The sequence below is a fragment of the Mytilus galloprovincialis genome, chromosome 13 (assembly GCF_965363235.1).
Source record: "Mytilus galloprovincialis chromosome 13, xbMytGall1.hap1.1, whole genome shotgun sequence".
Classification (NCBI taxonomy): domain Eukaryota; kingdom Metazoa; phylum Mollusca; class Bivalvia; order Mytilida; family Mytilidae; genus Mytilus; species Mytilus galloprovincialis.
Genome location: NC_134850.1, coordinates 17,726,066 through 17,748,233, shown reverse-complemented (window position 1 = coordinate 17,748,233; position 22,168 = coordinate 17,726,066). Strand labels below are relative to the sequence as shown.

The following is a 22,168-nucleotide window of genomic DNA, read 5'->3' as shown; positions in this document are numbered from 1 at the left end:
TATGTTTTTATCTTTCGTAAATGTTGTAGTTTACGTGACATTTGTGACATAATTGCAATAGGACATCCTATGAGAAAAAAAAATAACTTAGAAAAAGAACCCATGGTTAATAATCTTAATCATTGGTTTTTTTTTTTAAGTGTTAATAACTATTGGCTTACTGGTTCATATTGAGAAACAATCCACCAAAGAAACCAGGCTTATAATTTTCATCTTCACTAGTCTCATCAGTGACGCTCGTATCAAATTATTTATATTCCAAGAGATCGATGGTTCCTTCGATGGTAAATGACTTCTTTCAACAATACAAACTTGAAACCATGACGTATCCAATCGTACTGACACTGGCATTAAACACTTACATTTAATCATCAATTATATTTTTAGAGAGCAATCACAAAATATCACACCCAATGGTTACCTAATACTCCGAACTAACCGACAAAGTTCAAAATGAGATCAGAGATACAACTCGAACAGTAGTAATCTGATGTTATATTTGTTTTTCTCGTGGGATATTGTCTGATGCTTGGTCCGTTTCTGTGTGTGTTATATTTTGGTGTTGTGTCGTTGTTCTCCTCTTATATTTTTAAGGCGTTTCCCTCGGCTTTAGTTTGTTACCCCGATTTTGTTTTTTGTCCATGGATTTATGAGTTTTGAACAGCGGTATACTACTGTTGCCTTTATTTATAATGTTCCTAACTTAGAATTTTGTTTCGTCAAAAAATCTTATAGGCAAGTGTTATTCAGTTCACTATTGTAACATGTATAAGCTCTGTAATATATAATAAAAGTTTACATAGAACTAAAGAGCTGTGTTGTACTTCTGTGTCTTCAACCTGTCATGTACATTAAACGGGGACTCTGAAACAGTCTACAGATGAACTGCACTATTATAAATCCGCAGACTTCCCCTTCAGCCGTATTGTTTCTTTAAATTAAATTAATAAATTATCAAGATTTTGAATTACATGTGTGGTTGTTTATTTATTTTTTTGTAATAGAGTATGTAGAGCGAAGGACTGTGGCCCACGATTTTCATTTTATATTATATATTTCCATTCACTACTATGGATTCATTATTATTCGTTGGATACCAATTTTCGTGGATTTCATGGTAACCCGGATACCACGAATTGCAATGTATAACGAATTACAAATTTAAATAAGAATGAATGTAGACTTTGGCAGAACCATAAAATCAATTATCCACAAAAATGCAAGTTTTTCCCAATCTTCGAAAATTGGTACTCACGGAAATAAATGAATCCACCGTATCAAATTTAGTTCGTATTTAAAACTCTTGGCGGATTAAATGTCAATCAAATATTAGCATATGTGATTTTAAAAGGCCATTGATTCCAGAATAAAATAGATTGTAGCTGCTGGTCTGAGTATGTATACTGAGTCAAAGAGATGTCTACTTCTTTACAAGTTAAGATGACAAAATAAATGGACGTAAAACAAATACATGTAGTTAAGTGGCAGTGGCCGTTCTACATGGCATGATGACATGTTTCACAATACAACTATTAAAATCTGTGGTAATAATTCAAAATATTGATACATGTATCCCATATATAGTCTGTTAGTCAGCTCTGCAAAACATTTTTTAATTTCAAAGTATACTACAGCTATGTTATTTTTTCAAAAATATGGATTGGTGGCGCATTTCCTTTAAATATTATCACAGTGCATTCATGATGAAAGGGAAAAAGTTTTTTTTCAAGAAGGTTCTAAAATATGATCGCCATCATCTTCATTTCATTGATATTATCGTTTTCTTCAACATACATTTATTTTCGTCCAATTGAATTGTTTGATTTTTTATTTGTCAGCTAATAGGAGTAAATGTTGTGTCCTTCATGTGTTAGGCGAAGACAATAAACGATAAAGAGAACATGTAAACAGCAAACATTATCGTCAAACAGTTAAACACAGCTGATATATAAGTCCTCTTTTAGAATTGTTTGCACTTGAATTTTCCTTTTGGGTTTTTTGGCAAGTATCTAGAGAATAACTGAAAACAGAACAAATAGGCACCATTGAAAATATCAACAAAAGATCTGAGGAATGAATTATATTCAAGTCTTCAATATAGCTATTGCGGATAGACCCATGTCAGATTATTTTCCAAAATATCTCCGGTATTCCAAAATTATTCTACTGTGCACTTAAGGTGGCACCCAACACCTTGACTAAAATTAATTTGGCTCGTTTAATGTTCATACAATTTTGACAAAATATTTACTTTGACCCTTTGAAAAAAATATAAGAATTTCAAAAAATCTTAAACCAATCACTTTCTCGGAAAAAAATGGTTGGATATATAGCAGTTTGACAAACACTCATTGTGATCATTGAGAAGCTTAATATTTCCTTAACAATGCAACGTGATTAATACTTTTTGCTGATTTTACAGAGTTATCTCCCTGTAGTGTTAGGTACCACCTTAAAGGACTTCAACCGGTTCTTAAGACATAGTATCATTGATAAACAAAATACATTTGATGAATACTATGATTTCGTCTAAATAATTCATCTAAATAAAGGCAACATAAGTCATCATTATAGTAAGGGATAACAAGCTGAAACCGAGGGAAACACGTCAACTATAAGAGGAAAACAACGGACTATAAGAAAAACTGATCTTACACAAAAGCAAACGGACTGCAGATACCAGCTGCCATATTACTGAAAATTCAGATGGTCAAAAGAAGGAAAACAGGATCTGCATCATTCCTGGGATTATACTCAACATTAGATTCCTAAGGACGTTGAAAACAAAGCTACATGAGTGATGATAGTTTCTATAAAATATTTATAAATAACTGATTCTACTTAGCAATACACTTGAATCAAAGGTATAAGGTGCATACACATTAAAAACTGTTTGATCCTATGGAACTTGTTTTGGCTAGCCCTTTTTTCTGAAAGGAGCATTTACACTGTCATATAATTTTGAGAAATGTCGTAAGTTCCTTCTGTTTACTACATCTGACTTTTACGGTATTTGATGAATTACAGTATTACATGTATGAAGAAACTCAGTAACGCGAATGTGACATAGCAAATAGATTTACTTACTTAAAGTCACTTAATAACAATCGTGTTTTGTTTGGAGGATTGCAGTCTTAGCATTGTCTGTGGGTGTATTAGATGTTTATTAATATTCAACTGTTAGATATTTGTAAGTTAGTGAAAGTACAAAATTTCGTAGTTCAGGCAAAAACAATGTCTTTTCAAGTACATGAAAAAAAATTGGCTTTCGTGTAGAGCAGATTACGTTTGCGTATTTGGTAACCTTTACAATACAATGCATTTGCAATTTTAGACATTATATTTTAAACTGTAATATTTTTCACATCTTTCATACATAAGATGTGAGGAATTTTTCATGAAAGTACCACATTAATATAAGTTAATGCAATCATCACTTAGAACAAATATAAACAAAGATGTGGTATGGTTGCCAATGAGACATCTCTTTACAAGATACCAAATAAAAGCATTTTCAAACTATATTTATTGATAAAAAGTTAAATCATCTGTCCAAAATATGTCGAACATGTAAAGACTTCAGTCCTGGAATGAAAGAAAACAGTAAAATATTAGACGAATGAGTATAGGTTTTTGGCTTAACACTGGCAATTAAGATTTTCCGTTAAAGCTTAAATTTTCCGTCCGTCATGTTTTATTGAAAAGCATTGACAACTTTCTAAAAGCGAACCAACAAATGTATTTTAAGGACTTATCATTGTTTTTGTGCACTGACCACTTCTTCGTTGTTCTTTGAAATTCATCGATGGCGTCACTTTTCAATGAAAGTTTTTTTTTAACCTTAGTGTAAGGGTGTCATGCATTAGACAATAGTTGCAGATATTTACAGTTCCCTTTTTACTATTTGAAACCGTTATATACGCTTAACCAAAACAAATATGAACAGATACATTATTTATATTGTATCAAAATGTTAGAATCCGTTTTCAAATTATTACAAATAATAATTCCATTTTTTATCAATAATGCAAACTTCAAACGTATCGTCCTCAATAATTTCTAAACTGTATATTAAACTTTTATTTTGTACCATCGTATTATAATTGCTAGGGCTTTCGGCTGCAAAATACGATCAGCCTCTTCATCCCTCTGAAAACGGTGGTGTATTTGTAGTTATAGATTCATATACATTTTAGAAATAGAAGTATGAAATATATGCGATTATATTTATAATACCTGCAACAGCTCCTTGGAATCCAGCATTGTAGTCACAAGCCACTTCGTTGCTTACATAGTCAGTCCTGACGTCTGTGTATTTGTCGTTTTGATCTGGTCCTCCTACCAGAGCACCGTACAGCGTATGAGGATTTGGTCCTTTCTGTTGTTGTTGGTCCCAGGAACAAGGTGCTGGGATCATTGGGCATGAACTGGAATTTAATGGTTGTTTTGTCAGTCGTACAATATAGAAATAGTAACATGTTTATAGTTTCTTAAATATTGATAACATTTGCTAAGCTATTTTATAATGAAGCAGTAATGTCAAGGATTAAAACGTTTTATTTAGTTTGGTGCAGAAATATATTATCAAAAGCAAAACTAGCAAAGTTAACAAACTAATCATACCATTGAGATAAATACGTGAAATGGTTGGTTTATGACTGACGTGCTGTTATTTTAAATGAAGTAAAGATTCAACGACCGTTTATTTTAATTTCCAAAAAAGAGTTGAAAAAATAGATATCCAAAAAACATGTTACCTGGATGCTGATTGCGTTGCCTTGGGATACGCAACTTTTTACAAACCCTAGAATTTTCAACGATTTTCATATCTTTTTCGTATCTGACCTTAGTTATTCAGTAACAAGTCAAAATTGATACATGAAGTATGAATCTGTCTTTTCTGACAAGAGTTTGAATTTTCATGATCATAGAATATTGAAAACAACACGTTATTAATTTCTTGCGTCCGAAGCGCTTTTCTGGATATACCTTCATCAGGAACGCTCAAAGCCAAACATTTGAAATCCGAAGATGTATAAGTACCGAAACCGTTGAAGAGCTGTATGTCAAAAATACCTAAAATATATAGCCAAATTCATCTAAAGCCAACTTTGCCTGAGGGAGTTGAAACCTTAGTTTCTAAAAAATTTATAAATTTATAAACGGACAAATTTTAGTAAAGTTTGTTATATCATGTCAGTACCGAAATACTGACTACTGAGCTGATGATACCCTCGGGGACTGATAGTCCACCAGCAGAGGTATCGACCCAGTGATGTAAAATATTGAAAACAACACGTTATTAATTTCTTGCGTCCGAAGCGCTTTTCTGGATATACCTTCATCAGGAACGCTCAAAGCCAAACATTTGAAATCCGAAGATGTATAAGTACCGAAACCGTTGAAGAGCTGTATGTCAAAAATACCTAAAATATATAGCCAAATTCATCTAAAGCCAACTTTGCCTGAGGGAGTTGAAACCTTAGTTTCTAAAAAATTTATAAATTTATAAACGGACAAATTTTAGTAAAGTTTGTTATATCATGTCAGTACCGAAATACTGACTACTGAGCTGATGATACCCTCGGGGACTGATAGTCCACCAGCAGAGGTATCGACCCAGTGATGTAAAATATTGAAAACAACACGTTATTAATTTCTTGCGTCCGAAGCGCTTTTCTGGATATACCTTCATCAGGAACGCTCAAAGCCAAACATTTGAAATCCGAAGATGTATAAGTACCGAAACCGTTGAAGAGCTGTATGTCAAAAATACCTAAAATATATAGCCAAATTCATCTAAAGCCAACTTTGCCTGAGGGAGTTGAAACCTTAGTTTCTAAAAAATTTATAAATTTATAAACGGACAAATTTTAGTAAAGTTTGTTATATCATGTCAGTACCGAAATACTGACTACTGAGCTGATGATACCCTCGGGGACTGATAGTCCACCAGCAGAGGTATCGACCCAGTGATGTAAAATATTGAAAACAACACGTTATTAATTTCTTGCGTCCGAAGCGCTTTTCTGGATATACCTTCATCAGGAACGCTCAAAGCCAAACATTTGAAATCCGAAGATGTATAAGTACCGAAACCGTTGAAGAGCTGTATGTCAAAAATACCTAAAATATATAGCCAAATTCATCTAAAGCCAACTTTGCCTGAGGGAGTTGAAACCTTAGTTTCTAAAAAATTTATAAATTTATAAACGGACAAATTTTAGTAAAGTTTGTTATATCATGTCAGTACCGAAATACTGACTACTGAGCTGATGATACCCTCGGGGACTGATAGTCCACCAGCAGAGGTATCGACCCAGTGATGTAAAATATTGAAAACAACACGTTATTAATTTCTTGCGTCCGAAGCGCTTTTCTGGATATACCTTCATCAGGAACGCTCAAAGCCAAACATTTGAAATCCGAAGATGTATAAGTACCGAAACCGTTGAAGAGCTGTATGTCAAAAATACCTAAAATATATAGCCAAATTCATCTAAAGCCAACTTTGCCTGAGGGAGTTGAAACCTTAGTTTCTAAAAAATTTATAAATTTATAAACGGACAAATTTTAGTAAAGTTTGTTATATCATGTCAGTACCGAAATACTGACTACTGAGCTGATGATACCCTCGGGGACTGATAGTCCACCAGCAGAGGTATCGACCCAGTGATGTAAAATATTGAAAACAACACGTTATTAATTTCTTGCGTCCGAAGCGCTTTTCTGGATATACCTTCATCAGGAACGCTCAAAGCCAAACATTTGAAATCCGAAGATGTATAAGTACCGAAACCGTTGAAGAGCTGTATGTCAAAAATACCTAAAATATATAGCCAAATTCATCTAAAGCCAACTTTGCCTGAGGGAGTTGAAACCTTAGTTTCTAAAAAATTTATAAATTTATAAACGGACAAATTTTAGTAAAGTTTGTTATATCATGTCAGTACCGAAATACTGACTACTGAGCTGATGATACCCTCGGGGACTGATAGTCCACCAGCAGAGGTATCGACCCAGTGATGTAAAATATTGAAAACAACACGTTATTAATTTCTTGCGTCCGAAGCGCTTTTCTGGATATACCTTCATCAGGAACGCTCAAAGCCAAACATTTGAAATCCGAAGATGTATAAGTACCGAAACCGTTGAAGAGCTGTATGTCAAAAATACCTAAAATATAAAGCCAAATTCATCTAAAGCCAACTTTGCCTGAGGGAGTTGAAACCTTAGTTTCTAAAAAATTTATAAATTTATAAACGGACAAATTTTAGTAAAGTTTGTTATATCATGTCAGTACCGAAATACTGACTACTGAGCTGATGATAACCTCGGGGACTGATAGTCCACCAGCAGAGGTATCGACCCAGTGATGTAAAATATTGAAAACAACACGTTATTAATTTCTTGCGTCCGAAGCGCTTTTCTGGATATACCTTCATCAGGAACGCTCAAAGCCAAACATTTGAAATCCGAAGATGTATAAGTACCGAAACCGTTGAAGAGCTGTATGTCAAAAATACCTAAAATATATAGCCAAATTCATCTAAAGCCAACTTTGCCTGAGGGAGTTGAAACCTTAGTTTCTAAAAAATTTTTATAAATTTATAAACGGACAAATTTTAGTAAAGTTTGTTATATCATGTCAGTACCGAAATACTGACTACTGAGCTGATGATACCCTCGGGGACTGATAGTCCACCAGCAGAGGTATCGACCCAGTGATGTAAAATATTGAAAACAACACGTTATTAATTTCTTGCGTCCGAAGCGCTTTTCTGGATATACCTTCATCAGGAACGCTCAAAGCCAAACATTTGAAATCCGAAGATGTATAAGTACCGAAACCGTTGAAGAGCTGTATGTCAAAAATACCTAAAATATATAGCCAAATTCATCTAAAGCCAACTTTGCCTGAGGGAGTTGAAACCTTAGTTTCTAAAAAATTTATAAATTTATAAACGGACAAATTTTAGTAAAGTTTGTTATATCATGTCAGTACCGAAATACTGACTACTGAGCTGATGATACCCTCGGGGACTGATAGTCCACCAGCAGAGGTATCGACCCAGTGATGTAAAATATTGAAAACAACACGTTATTAATTTCTTGCGTCCGAAGCGCTTTTCTGGATATACCTTCATCAGGAACGCTCAAAGCCAAACATTTGAAATCCGAAGATGTATAAGTACCGAAACCGTTGAAGAGCTGTATGTCAAAAATACCTAAAATATATAGCCAAATTCATCTAAAGCCAACTTTGCCTGAGGGAGTTGAAACCTTAGTTTCTAAAAAATTTATAAATTTATAAACGGACAAATTTTAGTAAAGTTTGTTATATCATGTCAGTACCGAAATACTGACTACTGAGCTGATGATACCCTCGGGGACTGATAGTCCACCAGCAGAGGTATCGACCCAGTGATGTAAAATATTGAAAACAACACGTTATTAATTTCTTGCGTCCGAAGCGCTTTTCTGGATATACCTTCATCAAGAACGCTCAAAGCCAAACATTTGAAATCCGAAGATGTATAAGTACCGAAACCGTTGAAGAGCTGTATGTCAAAAATACCTAAAATATATAGCCAAATTCATCTAAAGCCAACTTTGCCTGAGGGAGAAGTTAACACCATAGAAGTTAACCCTTTTTGTGACAAGTGCAGGTTGGAATTTAATAGGAAGACTAAATACCTTCCCCTGTGATGTGGTTGTGTGGGAGGATTAACTCCGAATCCAACAACAAAACTTCTCCCAGTATCTCCAAGAGCGTATCCGATTTGACTTTTAGCCCATTTTCGATACTCCATTGGATGTATGCCTAATTCAGCAGTTAGAAGAGCCATAAAGGCCATATTAGCTACAACATAACAAGCAAGTCCTCGTAAGATAATTACACGATGTGTTGTCACACCCATTTATTCAATTATTATGAATTATATAAAACATGTAAAATAAGTTTGCAAATTCTCCCTACTCATCAACTATCGTTTTATAAGGATTAAAGTATGTAAAAAATGAAATTAATATACCAATATCATTTATAATATCTGGATATAGTTCGAATTTAGCATTCTGTTCATGAAAAGGATAATCAGATTTCCTTTCAAGTAAACGAACATGGGAAATCTTGATAATTTCTTATAACATTATCTAATTTCAGATTGTAAGTAATCTATGCATCAGGACATCATTTCAATTATAATTATACTGATAGAAATTATAAACAAAAATACCGAACTCCAAGGTTCATTTAAAAAGCTAAGTCCATGAAAACTGACAAAATCAAACGGAAGACGTTCGTTTAAATGTTGAATACGTTATACATACACGTATATCTGAGAGATCCCCATTGCAGTCTGAATGCCAGTCCTTTTGGGGAATAGGGTAATGCAGCAGTACCAGTTCCACCTGGTAACCAGTCAGTAAATGTGGCTTCTAGATCTTGTTTGTAAATATCCTTCTTTGTCATATTGTACAAAAGAATCTACCAAAAATATATGAGAAAAATAAAATTGATTATCAATAAAATGTAGAACCTGAAAATATAACTTTAACCGATTTACACACTGCGGAGACATAAATCTGTTTTAAAAGAACATTGTACTCATTCATTATGTTTCTTAAATTATTTGTTTCCCAGACTATACTTTTTATGACGGTTATAAGGATTTGCCCCATACTATTTGGCGAATCTTTTGCAACCTTGCGACAATGTACATAACGAAGTCTGACATATTTCTAAAGGGGTAGACCTTCGTTTAAGAATATTACGGGTAAGTTTATGTAAACCATTATAATACATAAATTCTCAACTTTTGAGTAACATTATTCTTATTCTTTATCACAATAATGTTTAGAAAAGCATTAATTTGATGAAATTAACTTTTCCAAAAGCAAAACAGATATATAATGGAACGTTAGAGTTATCTTCCTTTACCTTGTTCTACCTTCGTAGAATCTAGAACATTTCCAAAGGCCAAATAAGTTCAGTATTCCTCCTTATAATGGCAATGCTTTTGATTGTGGTAATATTATATTTATATCTCGTTGCATCGGATATATAGATGCAACGAAACATAGTAGCCAATATCAAAGTCACATACGGAGAAAAATAACCTAGGGTTTTAATAAAACATCGGACGTTTCTGGGTCATTCCCAAAAAATGGGTACAATTCGAATGTAGACACTGTTAAAAAATAAATTTCAACTGAGCAGAGAGAGAGTGTTGTTTTCTTCTGTGTCTATATCTAGTCTGTCATTTTTTAAATTTTTACTTACACCATTTTAGTTGTTTTCTAGTTTTAGCATTTTTTGTAAGACAAGGTAAGTATGAACGTATCGGAGGTTAGTGTTGTATAAAGTCATCTTAAAAATTGCATTAGAGAAAAACACAAGATTTAAATCCGGGCTCATGTGAAATGGGTTACATTTACCACCATAGCAAACTGATTTATACGTATTATTCTGTATATATTGAAAGCAAATACCAATTTTAAGGTCTGAATTAATATAGTGTTTAAAAAATAATTCAAATAAGCAGTTTTCACAACATATTTAGTAATAAATTTAAACTAATGAAATGTTATGCTGTATAATATTTTAGTTTCATAATACAGCTTCCAAGGAAAAACCCTATTATTTATGTTTTGAATCACTTGTATGTATTTTTTATGCTTGTATTAATCCACACCCCCATCTTTGTTACGGAGGTTGATATCAAACCAGTATCTGAATGCTGATACATAGTAACCCTTAACTCTTTAGTGCTAGCTTTTCTAAACAATTTATTGACATTACAAACTAAAAAACTGTTTTCTATCAAGTTATATGTTTCTTTTAGTCAAATGGACTTGTTCTTGTCAAAATCTCCGTAACGATTCATGAACTTTCACTCAAAAATATGTTTTACCTAAACCGAATACTGTTCAACTTATTAATCTTATTAGCTCTATACAGATAATGTCATCTTTCTTCACACCATAATGTATGTATTATACTCAACTATGAAGTTTTGGAGTCAAAATAGTTTCATTTCGAAAATTTCTATCCTCTGTAACGACATTTAAAACCTCCATAACGGACAATTCCAGTTCTTACCAACAGCAAACATACAAATGAATGTAAATATTGGAATTAAATGACAAACAAGACAACAGAATTAAACATTTTTCTTAGTCCTGTTAGAGAAAAAAAACATTTTTTCCTTAAATTTCTATCCTCCGTAACGTAAATCAATGATGTCGTCTATGATTGACATCATCTTTTGATTTTTATTAGTGATAATTGATGAACTGATTTGGTATCTATAACAATGTACAAGAATTTCAATTGGTATGATCGTGTTTACATGCATCTTTAGATTTTTTTTTATTTGCATAACCTCCGTTACATTGATGAGTCCTAAATAATCTTGAAAATGTTTGCCATAAACCGCTGTTAAAGTTATGATTGTCGTCGTAATTACACAAGTTGTGTTGTAGACTATTTTAAATCTAAGAAAATGGCTGATATAACGTTTATTAAACGTTATAATGTTGCTCACATAATAGGGAAAAAACAAGTTAACCTACCTTTCTCAAAACAACATTTTTTTTCTCAAAATCTGTATTTTGTTTGTCTGTTTACTTTATAATAAATGATGTCTGCTACAAAAATGACTTTCGGCAGTGGTGGCAGCCGCTGATACTGATAAAACAAGTCTGACAACTTAACTGTAAATAACTGCGTCACGGAGGTTATTTAAACGGAGGTTAGTTTTATTTACATTATACATGGAAATATGTAACAATATTGTTGAGTTGTTTTCTCCAAACTGATTATTGAGAAGCTTTATGGGTGCTTTCAATGAAATAATCATCATTTTGATTTGTTCTTGGTTAGTGCGTTCCAAAATACGCGTTACGTAGGTTGGATTCTTATATGCGACAATCGAAAAAAAGAGAAAGAGAAGATTTTTTTTTATTTTTCGTTTCATTGCAATAAAAGTTAAAGGCAGGATTTTAAAATTTGATGTATCAACTTTGCTTAAAGTCACTTTGGGCATGATTTCCAATCATATAAATATGTTTTGACTGTACCTAAAGATACGTTACGGTAGGTTATACGTTTATCGGCGACATTGGTTTATTGGGTAAATCAAAGTGTATATTATAACTTTTGATTCTAAAATGTTTTTGTGGATAAAAATTAATATAGTGTCAAATAAAAAAACCAAATCTAATCATGATTTAGATGAAATAAAGTATTTTAATTCACACCGATATTTGGAGTTTTTCTTGGCGACATTCGGAATTCGTATGATTTCCGTATATTGAATAGAAAATCACACAAATATATTTACGATATACATCACAAAAGAATATCATTTTATTTTAGTATACATATTAATCACTTAGAACACGAAAAAGATTATCTGTGACATATGTTAAGCTTGCATTTTGTGGTTATTTGCCGGCGACACTGAAATTTTGTAATTGTACACATTTTTTGGGAATGACTGTTCTACATAAGTCGTTAATAATTTTGTAAATGTTAATTACATAATCAATATATGTATTTGATATAATTAACGTTGTATTTAGATCAACGTACATTATGCAAAATATTAGCTAAAGAACTGTACCATGTTTCCTGCATTTTTCTCGTCCCACGACGTTCCCCACGCTGCACCGGTTTCATAATGTTTTTCGGCATCAGCTAAATATGAGGCCTCTCCGGTAGCTCTATGCAACCATGCTCCTCCCCATGTTAGCTCGTCTTCGAACTCGCTGGATCTAGATTGAAAACAGATACATATATATGTAGAGGACTCTCGTTCCTCATTTACACAAGAACTACTTTTGTTTAGGATTTCCCTCTGGACTAAAGCTTTTTTTGCATTGTTTGTTGTGAATTGCGAAAAAAAATTGTATGTCTCCCCATGTAATCAATGTTAAAACGAGCAAAATAAAACAATTAAATCGTACGTACCTATCACATTTTTCACGGGGAATCTTATATTATTGTTTAGCTTTCATATTGTTATGAAGAAAAAATTATAAGACATATCTTTGTTTTCCTATTTTAGCAGTGCATTCGATAATGAAAAAATGAATGATACCACTGTGAATAAAGTATTACTGAAAACACATTTTCACAATTAATTTTTTTTTCACGAAATGAAAAAAACGCCAATTTTATCGTAGCAAATATGTCATACTTGCGACTTCTCTCTTAAATACATGTACATCAACAATGTGAGAAAATCACAAAAATAATCCCGCTGAAGTTGCGCTAGAAAGGATTTAGCGTGTCACCAGAGCAATCTAGGTGAATAAGTTTGTTGATTATATTTCAAGCTCCAGTTGTTTCCTTAAAAACATACTGTTGCATCGTGAATCTTTATGTTCATGTGTGTGCATGTCATAATAGCCCTGAAGACGTTCTTTTAAAACTACTTGGTATCTCTAAAGTTGTAAATTTTATAACTTGACTCCGTTTAAAAATAAGGTAACTACACAGCTTTTATGTTTAAACATTTGATGGCAATTCTGAGCTTATATTATATCTTTTATTTCTTAGGTTTATTTGTCTAGCTACCGACCGGAACTTTCAGTCAATAACTATGTAAAATACAAATCAACGCACAAATCTATCTGCATTTGTTTTGCTTCGTATCTTGTGAGAACGAAATGCAGGGTTAATATTTCTCACCACGGAAACTGTTTGTATTTGTTTTTCTCTATTCGATATAATTATAATGAAAGACAACGGTTATTCTGTATGAAATTGCATTTCGGTACCACATAAATATTCAGAATATAATATTCCAATTCTTTTAAATCCCGGGTTCTAAACAACTAACTTTTAATCAATTCAAGGGCAAACACCGAAACAACCAGTTATAACACTTCAATACTACATTGACAAGACACCTCCTCAATATTAATAGTGTAATACATAATACCTTTCGTGATGATCTTAACTAACGCCAAGTACGTTCAATCACCATATGGTTTCTAGTAAAATATTGTCATTACTATCTGTTTTAGGAGGAAAGAGATGGACTATATATATTCCTCTTATAGTGTTTTTTTTATTGAATATGCCTTCAAATTTAGCTCAAAGGGGCCTTTACCTGTAATAAGCAGCTGCAGCGTTCACGCTATCACTATACTTTCCTGTGTAAGTTTTAGCAAAGGTGTACAACTGTTTTGCGTGTGTCAATAGTTTGGCTGAAAAAGCCGGATCTGAAAAATGTTAAATGATATTGTTATAAATTTGATCGAATACGAATGCTAAATTTAATATCTTCATTGTGTCATTTAGTCAAATTACAATTCACCCATTAGTATGTCTAAAACATATCATATTTGTAATTCTCCTCTTCATAACCTAATACATTCTCGGTAATTTTTCCACAAAGGTATATCAACATTTTCTTATTAGTTTACATTATTAAAAAATGTATATTCGACCAATATAGTGACATAATTGTCATTGTGATGTATAAAAGCAGAACGTAAGGGTTGATATCTCCCTTTATAGAACTACAATTAAGATTAATGCGTAGTCTCACTACTAAAGTTGTCTTATTGGGCCCCTTTCTCAATGGTTTAGATTCGCATTTTATAATTATTTGTTTTCCTTTTAAAATATGCATGATATTTCTAAAATCCAATAAATAATACATATATATTTTCAAAAGTGAACGGTCTTGCATTAATAATATACACACTAATATGTCTATGTAAGGGTTGTCTTTACTGTTTTATTTGATTTTTTTGTTGGAGCTCTATAAATTGTTTAAATAAATGTTGAGTAGGCGTAACTTGGTTCTTTGAAAAACAAATTCCTCTAAATGAGAAGTATTATGGATTCAATTAATAGAAAGTCATATTACGAATTGTGTGCTATACTAGCTTTATATATGTTGTGTAACTACGTATTGTTTACGTAATTTTCTTCTAGAGAAACTGCTTTATAGCGCAATAAATATTAATTTTCTATAGAAAAAAAGCAATTACACAACTACATCTCATCAATGATCAACAAAATACAACTTAATATTAAGATAGATATCTCTTTTCAAAATATAATTTTGACTTTACAGCATAACTTCGACTTTGACTTTGGTAAAAAGGCTACACAAATAACAAGAGTGTGTCCATAGTACACGGATGCCCCATCCGCATTATCTTTTTCTATGTTCAGTGGACTGTGAAAATGGGGTACAATCTCTAATTCGGCATTAAAATTAGAAAGATCATATTATAGGGAACATGTGTACTAAGTTTCAAGTTGATTGAACTTCAACTTCATCAAAAACTACCTTGACCAAAAACTTTAACCTGAAAAATTTAATCTGAAGCGGGACAGACGGACGGACAAACGAACGAACGAACGGACGGACGGACGAACGGACGCATAGACAGTAACGTATTGCCCATAAGAAAATGATTTGACGACAATTATGTTTTTGACTTTAAAGCATATTATCTAAAAGAGGGACGAAAGATACCATAGGGACAGTCAAACTCATAAATCTAAAACAAACTGACAACGCCATGGCTAAAAATAAAAAAGACAAACAGAAAAACAATAGTACACACGACACAACATAGAAAACTAAAGAATAAACAACAAATGTCTTGTCACGTATACCAGTATGCACAATATAAATATAAAACCTTTGTCTTTAAAAACCAGCGATCCTACTGTCATGGCGGCTGCGTATTCTGCGGCTACGTCACTTCCGGGTTTACTGGCAGTAATTTTAAAAGCCGGTCTGTCTGATCCCATATCTTCCGGTCTTGTCCAGCTTCCGTGGTCTTTGCCACCATCTCCAACCTTCGTTTCAACAAGTGTATTAGGAAATCATACATATAAAAGAGGGACGAAAAATAACAAAGGGACAGTCAAACTCATAAATCGAAAATAAACTGACAATGCCTGGCTAAAAATGAAAAAGACAAATAGACAAACAATAGAACACATGACACAACATAGAAAACTAAAGAATAAGCAACACAAACCCCACCAAAACATAGGGGTGTTTCAGGTGCTCCGGAAGGGTAAGCAGATATCACCTGATCTTTTATTAACATTTGTAGTCGCATTTAAACGTCGATGTATTCATCACAATATTACATGTGCAAGAGGTGTCTATATTAAAAAAAACTTTTGAATCAATCTTGAACTTCAGTTATGTCTAAGTATAGAAAATACATTTATAAAATGATTTATTACTCTTTTTTTTATTTGGTTTCAATACATCATTGTCACATACTTTCTTCAGATGTATGCGATATAATAAAACGATAAGTGATTAGTGCTAAATATAGCCAAATTTATCTTCGAATTCCAAATTAAAATTGGCGTAGTTTATGATAAAGATCAATTTGATAAACTTAAAATATTTATTAATGATATTGATTTAATAATCAAAACAGTAATCTGGAATTTTTCTTAAAACAAAGGATGATATATAAATGTGGTTTATGTTACTTATAAATATACCTTATTATATTAGTAATATTGTATTAGGAAATTATTGATTGCAAAGGGAATTCACTGAAATTGCTCTTAATTTAGAATGCTCATTCAAATATCACATTAAGTAGCTTCACTTTTGAAGTGCAACGGATATTTAGAAATCTATTGAAATGCAACTAAATAGTTATCAAAGGTACCAGAATTATAATTTGGTACGCCAGACGCGCGTTTCGTCTACATAAGACTCATCAGTGAACTCGTATTTATTTAGAGTTTTAAATAACATAAGTTGTGTTAATAAAACATTACAATATTTTGTAATTATGTAAACAACTGACACACTAGAACTAATAATTTCAATGGTATATCATATTGTGATTACTTTATTGATAGAAAACGTCATAGACATAAGGTTAATTTTGGTTATGTTTTACTAGAAAGAAGTGCTTTGTTTGTGTTGGTGTTTATTATTTACTTTCTTAATTGTGCTTATTATCCTAACGACTAAAATTAAAATAAATACGATATTTATCTTAAATACTTTTTTTTTAAAGTTTACCTGAACATATAGTTCATTTTCTCCGGTATGGCATTTCAATAGCCACTCCAAGGGCCATCTTATGCAGTCAAACATTTCCCCAAGCTGTCCACTAGCGCGGTAGGCCTCAGCATACTCTAAAAGACTCCATCCGAGCAGTGTGGTCGTAGCAGCCATTGGGAAACCAAATTTTACATTGTCACCAGCTGGAAAAGGTGAAATTTCAAGATTTGTCATCAAAAACTATTTGTTACCATGTGTAACCAAAATAAATCAACCCAAAAACGTAAGCAACACAACACTGACACTTCTTAATTCTGTTATTCATATATAATAATAATGTATTAAGGATGTAATCGTGTAACGTTTATGTATTTTCGTCATATGATCGGACCCTTTTGTATTTTTCCTATGATACAAAGTTAAATATTTTTTCCAATAGCACACACTGTTCATTTTCATAAAAGTCTTCAATAGGATATTAAAGGTCATTTACAAAAATTAAAGCAGATTTTAGATTCTTTTCTTACGATTTGAGACCCAAATTATGCCAATGCAAAATATAAAGTAAAAGATCAAATCCATCTTTACTCACCGTTTTTTTTTTACAATCAGAAATATCTATAAAAGAAGTTCCATGACCTACCAATATGTTTAGGATACTAAGTATTTGTTTCTTAATTAATTATCCTATGATTTAAAGTAACAATTTTAGATTTCATTCCTTTTTTTTTTATTTATTTCACCTGACTTCATTAATATGCACTGTTCTTAAGCTTTTTCCAATCATTCTCTTAAATATTCTCCATTTTCATATCATAAATTTTTCGCATAATAAGTCGATGCAGCAAGATGATCAATCACGCATTTATCATTTTTTTTTTTATTAAAAAGCTGCCTACCGTCATACCATCCACCCGTCAAGTCTTCACCATTAGTTCCCTGATCATTTAGCGCGGAATCAGCACGCCATGGAATTGGGTTGTCTGCCGGAAGTTTCCCAGATCTTTGCGCATCATAGAACAAAATCGACTTTTCAAGTACTTCGTCGTAATTATATTTAGTTCCATCAGCTGTAAAATATGTTTTATCAGCTCATAAATATATAATCTATCTGAATAATTAACTCATCAGAGATACCAGATTTATAATTGCGTACGCCAGACGCATGTTTTGTCTACTAAAGACGTATCAGTGATGATTGAATCAACAAAGTTTTAAAAAAAGGCGATTGAAATACGAAGTTAACGGGCATTTAGAACCAAAAATAACAAAAGAATATTCAAATACAGCTAAAATAAAGTCTAGGTGTATAGACAATATATAAACATGATTTAAGGTTTTGAAATTACGATCGATTTGTTGATTGTTTTTTTTTTATTCTAGTATAGATATCAGGTGGAAAAGCACGATGTTTTATTTTAATTTTATCTAGTATGCAAATAACGAATTTAAAGAAAGAGAAAACAAGATATACTCGGCTCTACGAACATCTAAGATAATCGAGTGAAATCTCGAAAAATATGATCATTTACGAACATATATTTCAGAAGACTTTTCTATCTGTGCAATCATAAATAACGTTCTTACTGTTAGGAACTGGAGGCACAGTGAAACCATCATCGCCAAAGTTTTTCAAAATTGCTGTTGCCGTTGGTGGACTACTTCCACTAAATTTACCCCCAATTTTAAAATCCAGTGATCCTCCTGTATGAGCGATAGCAGTGTGTGGTTTGTTGACAAATGTCCACACTTTTTTGTCTGCTGAATGAGTAACCTCGTCCGCCATGTATTGCTGTTAAAAGAATCATTTAAAAAAAAAATATGCAAAATCTATTTGCAAACGGGAATAAGGGATCAGTCTTATCGGACAATCGTAAACCAAATCCATAATGGACGATAGTTCATGGTATCCAACAGAGATATTTGAAGTTAAAATATATTTTAAATGGGATACCATCAACATTTGAATCTTGTGACTTCACCAATATTACAAATGCATAAATTGGAGTAGATTATAAGTCAAAGCTGTTACTAAAATTAAAAAGTATAAGGAATCAAACAGAAAGAGACACGTCAATATTACAAATGAGCACCCAGGTAACGTAGGAGACAGCGTGAGCATATCGTGGTACGCCGTACAAATTAATACACAGTGAAAATGTCACAATGGGGAAAAGGACGTTGGTTCAACTCGTATAGCTACAAAATCTATTATGCATACATTTAACAAATGTTTAAGGTTACACAACGGATTATTCAACAATATCATTTGCCAGAGCAGAACACAATACTAAAATTCGGAGAATTGTAATGGTTTTGCAACCTACAAAAGACTAGTAGAGATTTCTACTGTTTAAAGGACATAATCCTGTTCTCTTTCCCTCCATTATGCCATTACTGAAATCACCTTTTTACCTAATATGTACTTCAATTATGTGTGTACGTAACACGTTGGGTTCTTCTAGTGAAACAGGAACTGCTTAGCACAGATCATTTGAGTTATTCTGGCTCGTTTTGTCCAATCTGTCATTATCTGTGTAGTGTTTTGTTATTGTGTTTTGTCTTTTGCTGATATTTTTATTTATGTTTTGTCTCTTTTCATTTGATGTATGGTATCGTAAATTGTCCCCTTTGTGACTTATATCTTTTGATTATTGATATAACAAATGTAATATTTGTCCTAATTATCATTATAATTTAATGATTAAAAAACCAAATACAATAAAACGAATTCAGCCCTTTCATAGTCTTTGACTTAGTCCAAGTTTATTTTATCTAGTTGTATTTTGTAACATATCCCATGTTAATTCTCTATACATTCTGCGACAAATAAAGTATACGTATATATATCATATATATTTTACCGTTATACTTGCAATTGGTTGATCAAAAGTAATGATTGCCTCCCAACCATTCAATTCCTCCTGAAGATTCCAAACGAGATGTGCCTCAAAATTGTCATCCCAATTATGCATTTTGGTAAGTGTCGTTGTTAAGGTTGACACAGCTGCCGTAAGTGACGGAAGTACTAGTAACCAAGGCAACAACATGGTGACTTGGTTTCTAATGGAAAAATTTATAGGTATATATCATGTTTTATGCTCAATCTTCTCTGTTGTTTTTCTTGAGTTTAGATACTGAATAAGTTTCAAGAAGTCAAATTACTTGAAAACATTTACAGTGATGATTACTGGGTGTTTCTATTAAATTAACAAAAATACAAAACTCAAAGAATATTCAAAACGAAAAGTTTCTAATCAAATGGCAAAATCAAGAGCTCAAACACATCAATCGAATGGATAACAACTGTCATATTTTCTAACTTTGTACAGACATTTTCTTATATGAAAAATGGTGGATAAATCCTAGGTGTATGACTAGCTAAACCTCTCAATCGTACGACATTCGCGTCAAATTTCTATGGGCTACGTCTCCTATCAACAAACTACTATACAAATATCATGCAACATATATATTGTTTTAAAAAAGTGTGTTCAGCACTAGAATAAATGTTAAATTTCAGAATAAAAACACTAGGTTAATAATATGTTCAGACGTAACAGCATTTATTTTTACTCTTGATGAAACATGAGACAATAATCGATGGTACATGCTGTTCGTTCTATTACTAAACTTCGTATGAAAATTTATGTTAGACAATGTACTTTTTAAATGTTTAATAAGGCATTTCTAGTACTTCTGTAATCTTAATAAGCATATCTCAGTTTCATCGCACATAAAAAAAAATGATAAGTCACTAGCGTTTAAAACAACCAGGTACTAATAATATAAATTGTTTTAGTAGAACTGTGTATTGATTTAATACATACTCCATAATAATAAATTGGTTTCAATGAATACTATTTTTTTTTGTGTTAAATACAATTGTATAAACATTGCAAGTGCGATCATTTCTTAAGTAACTTATGTTTTATCTGGACACAACATTAACTTATATTTGCCGTTATGTAGCTACGTCAGCACAGGTCCAATTATTACACCCAATTTAGTACAGAATATATTAAAGATAAGACTTCACATTTCTAACCTGGTTTCTGAACTTTTGAAGAATGTTGAATTGACAGGGTAGTACAATGGAACTTGCTTATGTAGTCGATTTTTAAGTACAAAGGAACTTGCTTATGTAATCGACTGGTAAGTACAAAGGAACTTGCTAGATATACGAATATAAGAATACAATTGAAAATTTAATAATAAACTCTCAGTATAAACGATTTTAACAGGTTTATGCAATACTGGTGAAAATATTGCAATTTGAGTGAAAAGTGTGCATGCTGTATAGATATTTTATAAAGTGTTGATTTAGCGTAATTGAAGTTGATTGACCTACATTTGAGAGATATATTTACATATGTAAATTTAGAACAGTGCAGTCCATTGTTTGAATTTCAAAAATATCTACAAAAAGTAAAGACCTGATAAAACTAAATAAGACAAAAAGTATAAAAAAAAAACGGCATTATTTTGAAATAAATATTTAATATAACCTTTTAAACTTACCATAAGCAGAAAAAAATCAACTACAGAAAATAAAAAAAAACATTATCTGTTATGATTGTCAATGACACTGCTTTCCACCAGAGATCAAATGTGGTATGTTTGAGGAAATTGGATTTTCTATTGCTGTTTGCTAATAAAAAAAAATCCAAAGCATAAATTTACAATTTGCGATTGGCTTAAAACGTCTTTGTAATACACAATTTATTTCGTACAATACGCTTACCTAAGTCTACCTTGCTTACAGCTAATCTTTAGAACAATCAAAGTCGTTAAACTAAATATAATTCGGTATGGGTTAGCAGATAAGATGGGAAATTTCTTATCCTTGAACTTTTGAAACATGTTAGAATGACAGTGAAAGAGGTATTACATGTCAATTGTATAATCTGTGAATTCTATTTATAATCATTCATGTTATTATCGGGTTTTATATAGCTAAATAAATATCTTTAAATAAAGATTGTCATGTCTTACGCAAGAGAAAATTTTGAAAAACAATTTCTGATAATAATCAATTAGGTTATCTTCAGTGTTTATATTAATTTATATACAAGTCTTACAATGTGGTGATTAAAAAGATGTGTGAAAAAATCCAGAACATCATTCCAAAAATAAAAAGAGACGAA

The 22,168-nt window shown here is 32.0% G+C and overlaps 1 protein-coding gene across 2 annotated transcripts; it reads right to left on the bottom strand.

Moving 5' to 3' along the window:
• Positions 1-3,511: 3,511 nt before the first annotated feature.
• Positions 3,512-21,895, bottom strand: LOC143057329 (endoglucanase E-4-like). Of its 2 annotated transcripts, none has more exons than XM_076230629.1 (12): positions 21,766-21,895; positions 19,886-20,084; positions 18,609-18,813; positions 17,921-18,091; positions 17,040-17,224; positions 15,676-15,835; positions 14,124-14,235; positions 12,630-12,780; positions 9,334-9,490; positions 8,698-8,863; positions 4,237-4,427; positions 3,512-3,585 (listed from the first exon to the last, which is right to left on the bottom strand). In XM_076230629.1, exons 1-12 carry the CDS (start codon positions 21,882-21,884, stop codon positions 3,545-3,547), a joined length of 1,857 nt encoding a protein of 618 aa, XP_076086744.1. In that variant the 5' UTR covers positions 21,885-21,895; the 3' UTR covers positions 3,512-3,544. The 2 variants fall into 2 exon arrangements, with proteins under 2 accessions (XP_076086744.1, XP_076086745.1); XM_076230630.1 differs by lacking the exon at positions 21,766-21,895 and adding an exon at positions 21,543-21,566.
• Positions 21,896-22,168: the final 273 nt, after the last annotated feature.

What these genes read in the sequence shown, in the direction of transcription:
- LOC143057329 (XM_076230629.1), bottom strand. Translation starts at nt 21,884, where the DNA reads ATGTTTCAAAAGTTCAAGGATAAGAAATTTCCCATCTTATCTGCTAAC. An exon ending in TGTGCCTCCAGTTCCTAACA is followed by an intron (nt 18,092 to 18,608) that starts GTAAGAACGTTA and finishes CATATTTTACAG; the next exon opens with CTGATGGAACTAAATATAAT. An exon ending in AGAAAAATGCAGGAAACATG is followed by an intron (nt 9,491 to 12,629) that starts GTACAGTTCTTT and finishes TATTTTTGGTAG; the next exon opens with ATTCTTTTGTACAATATGAC.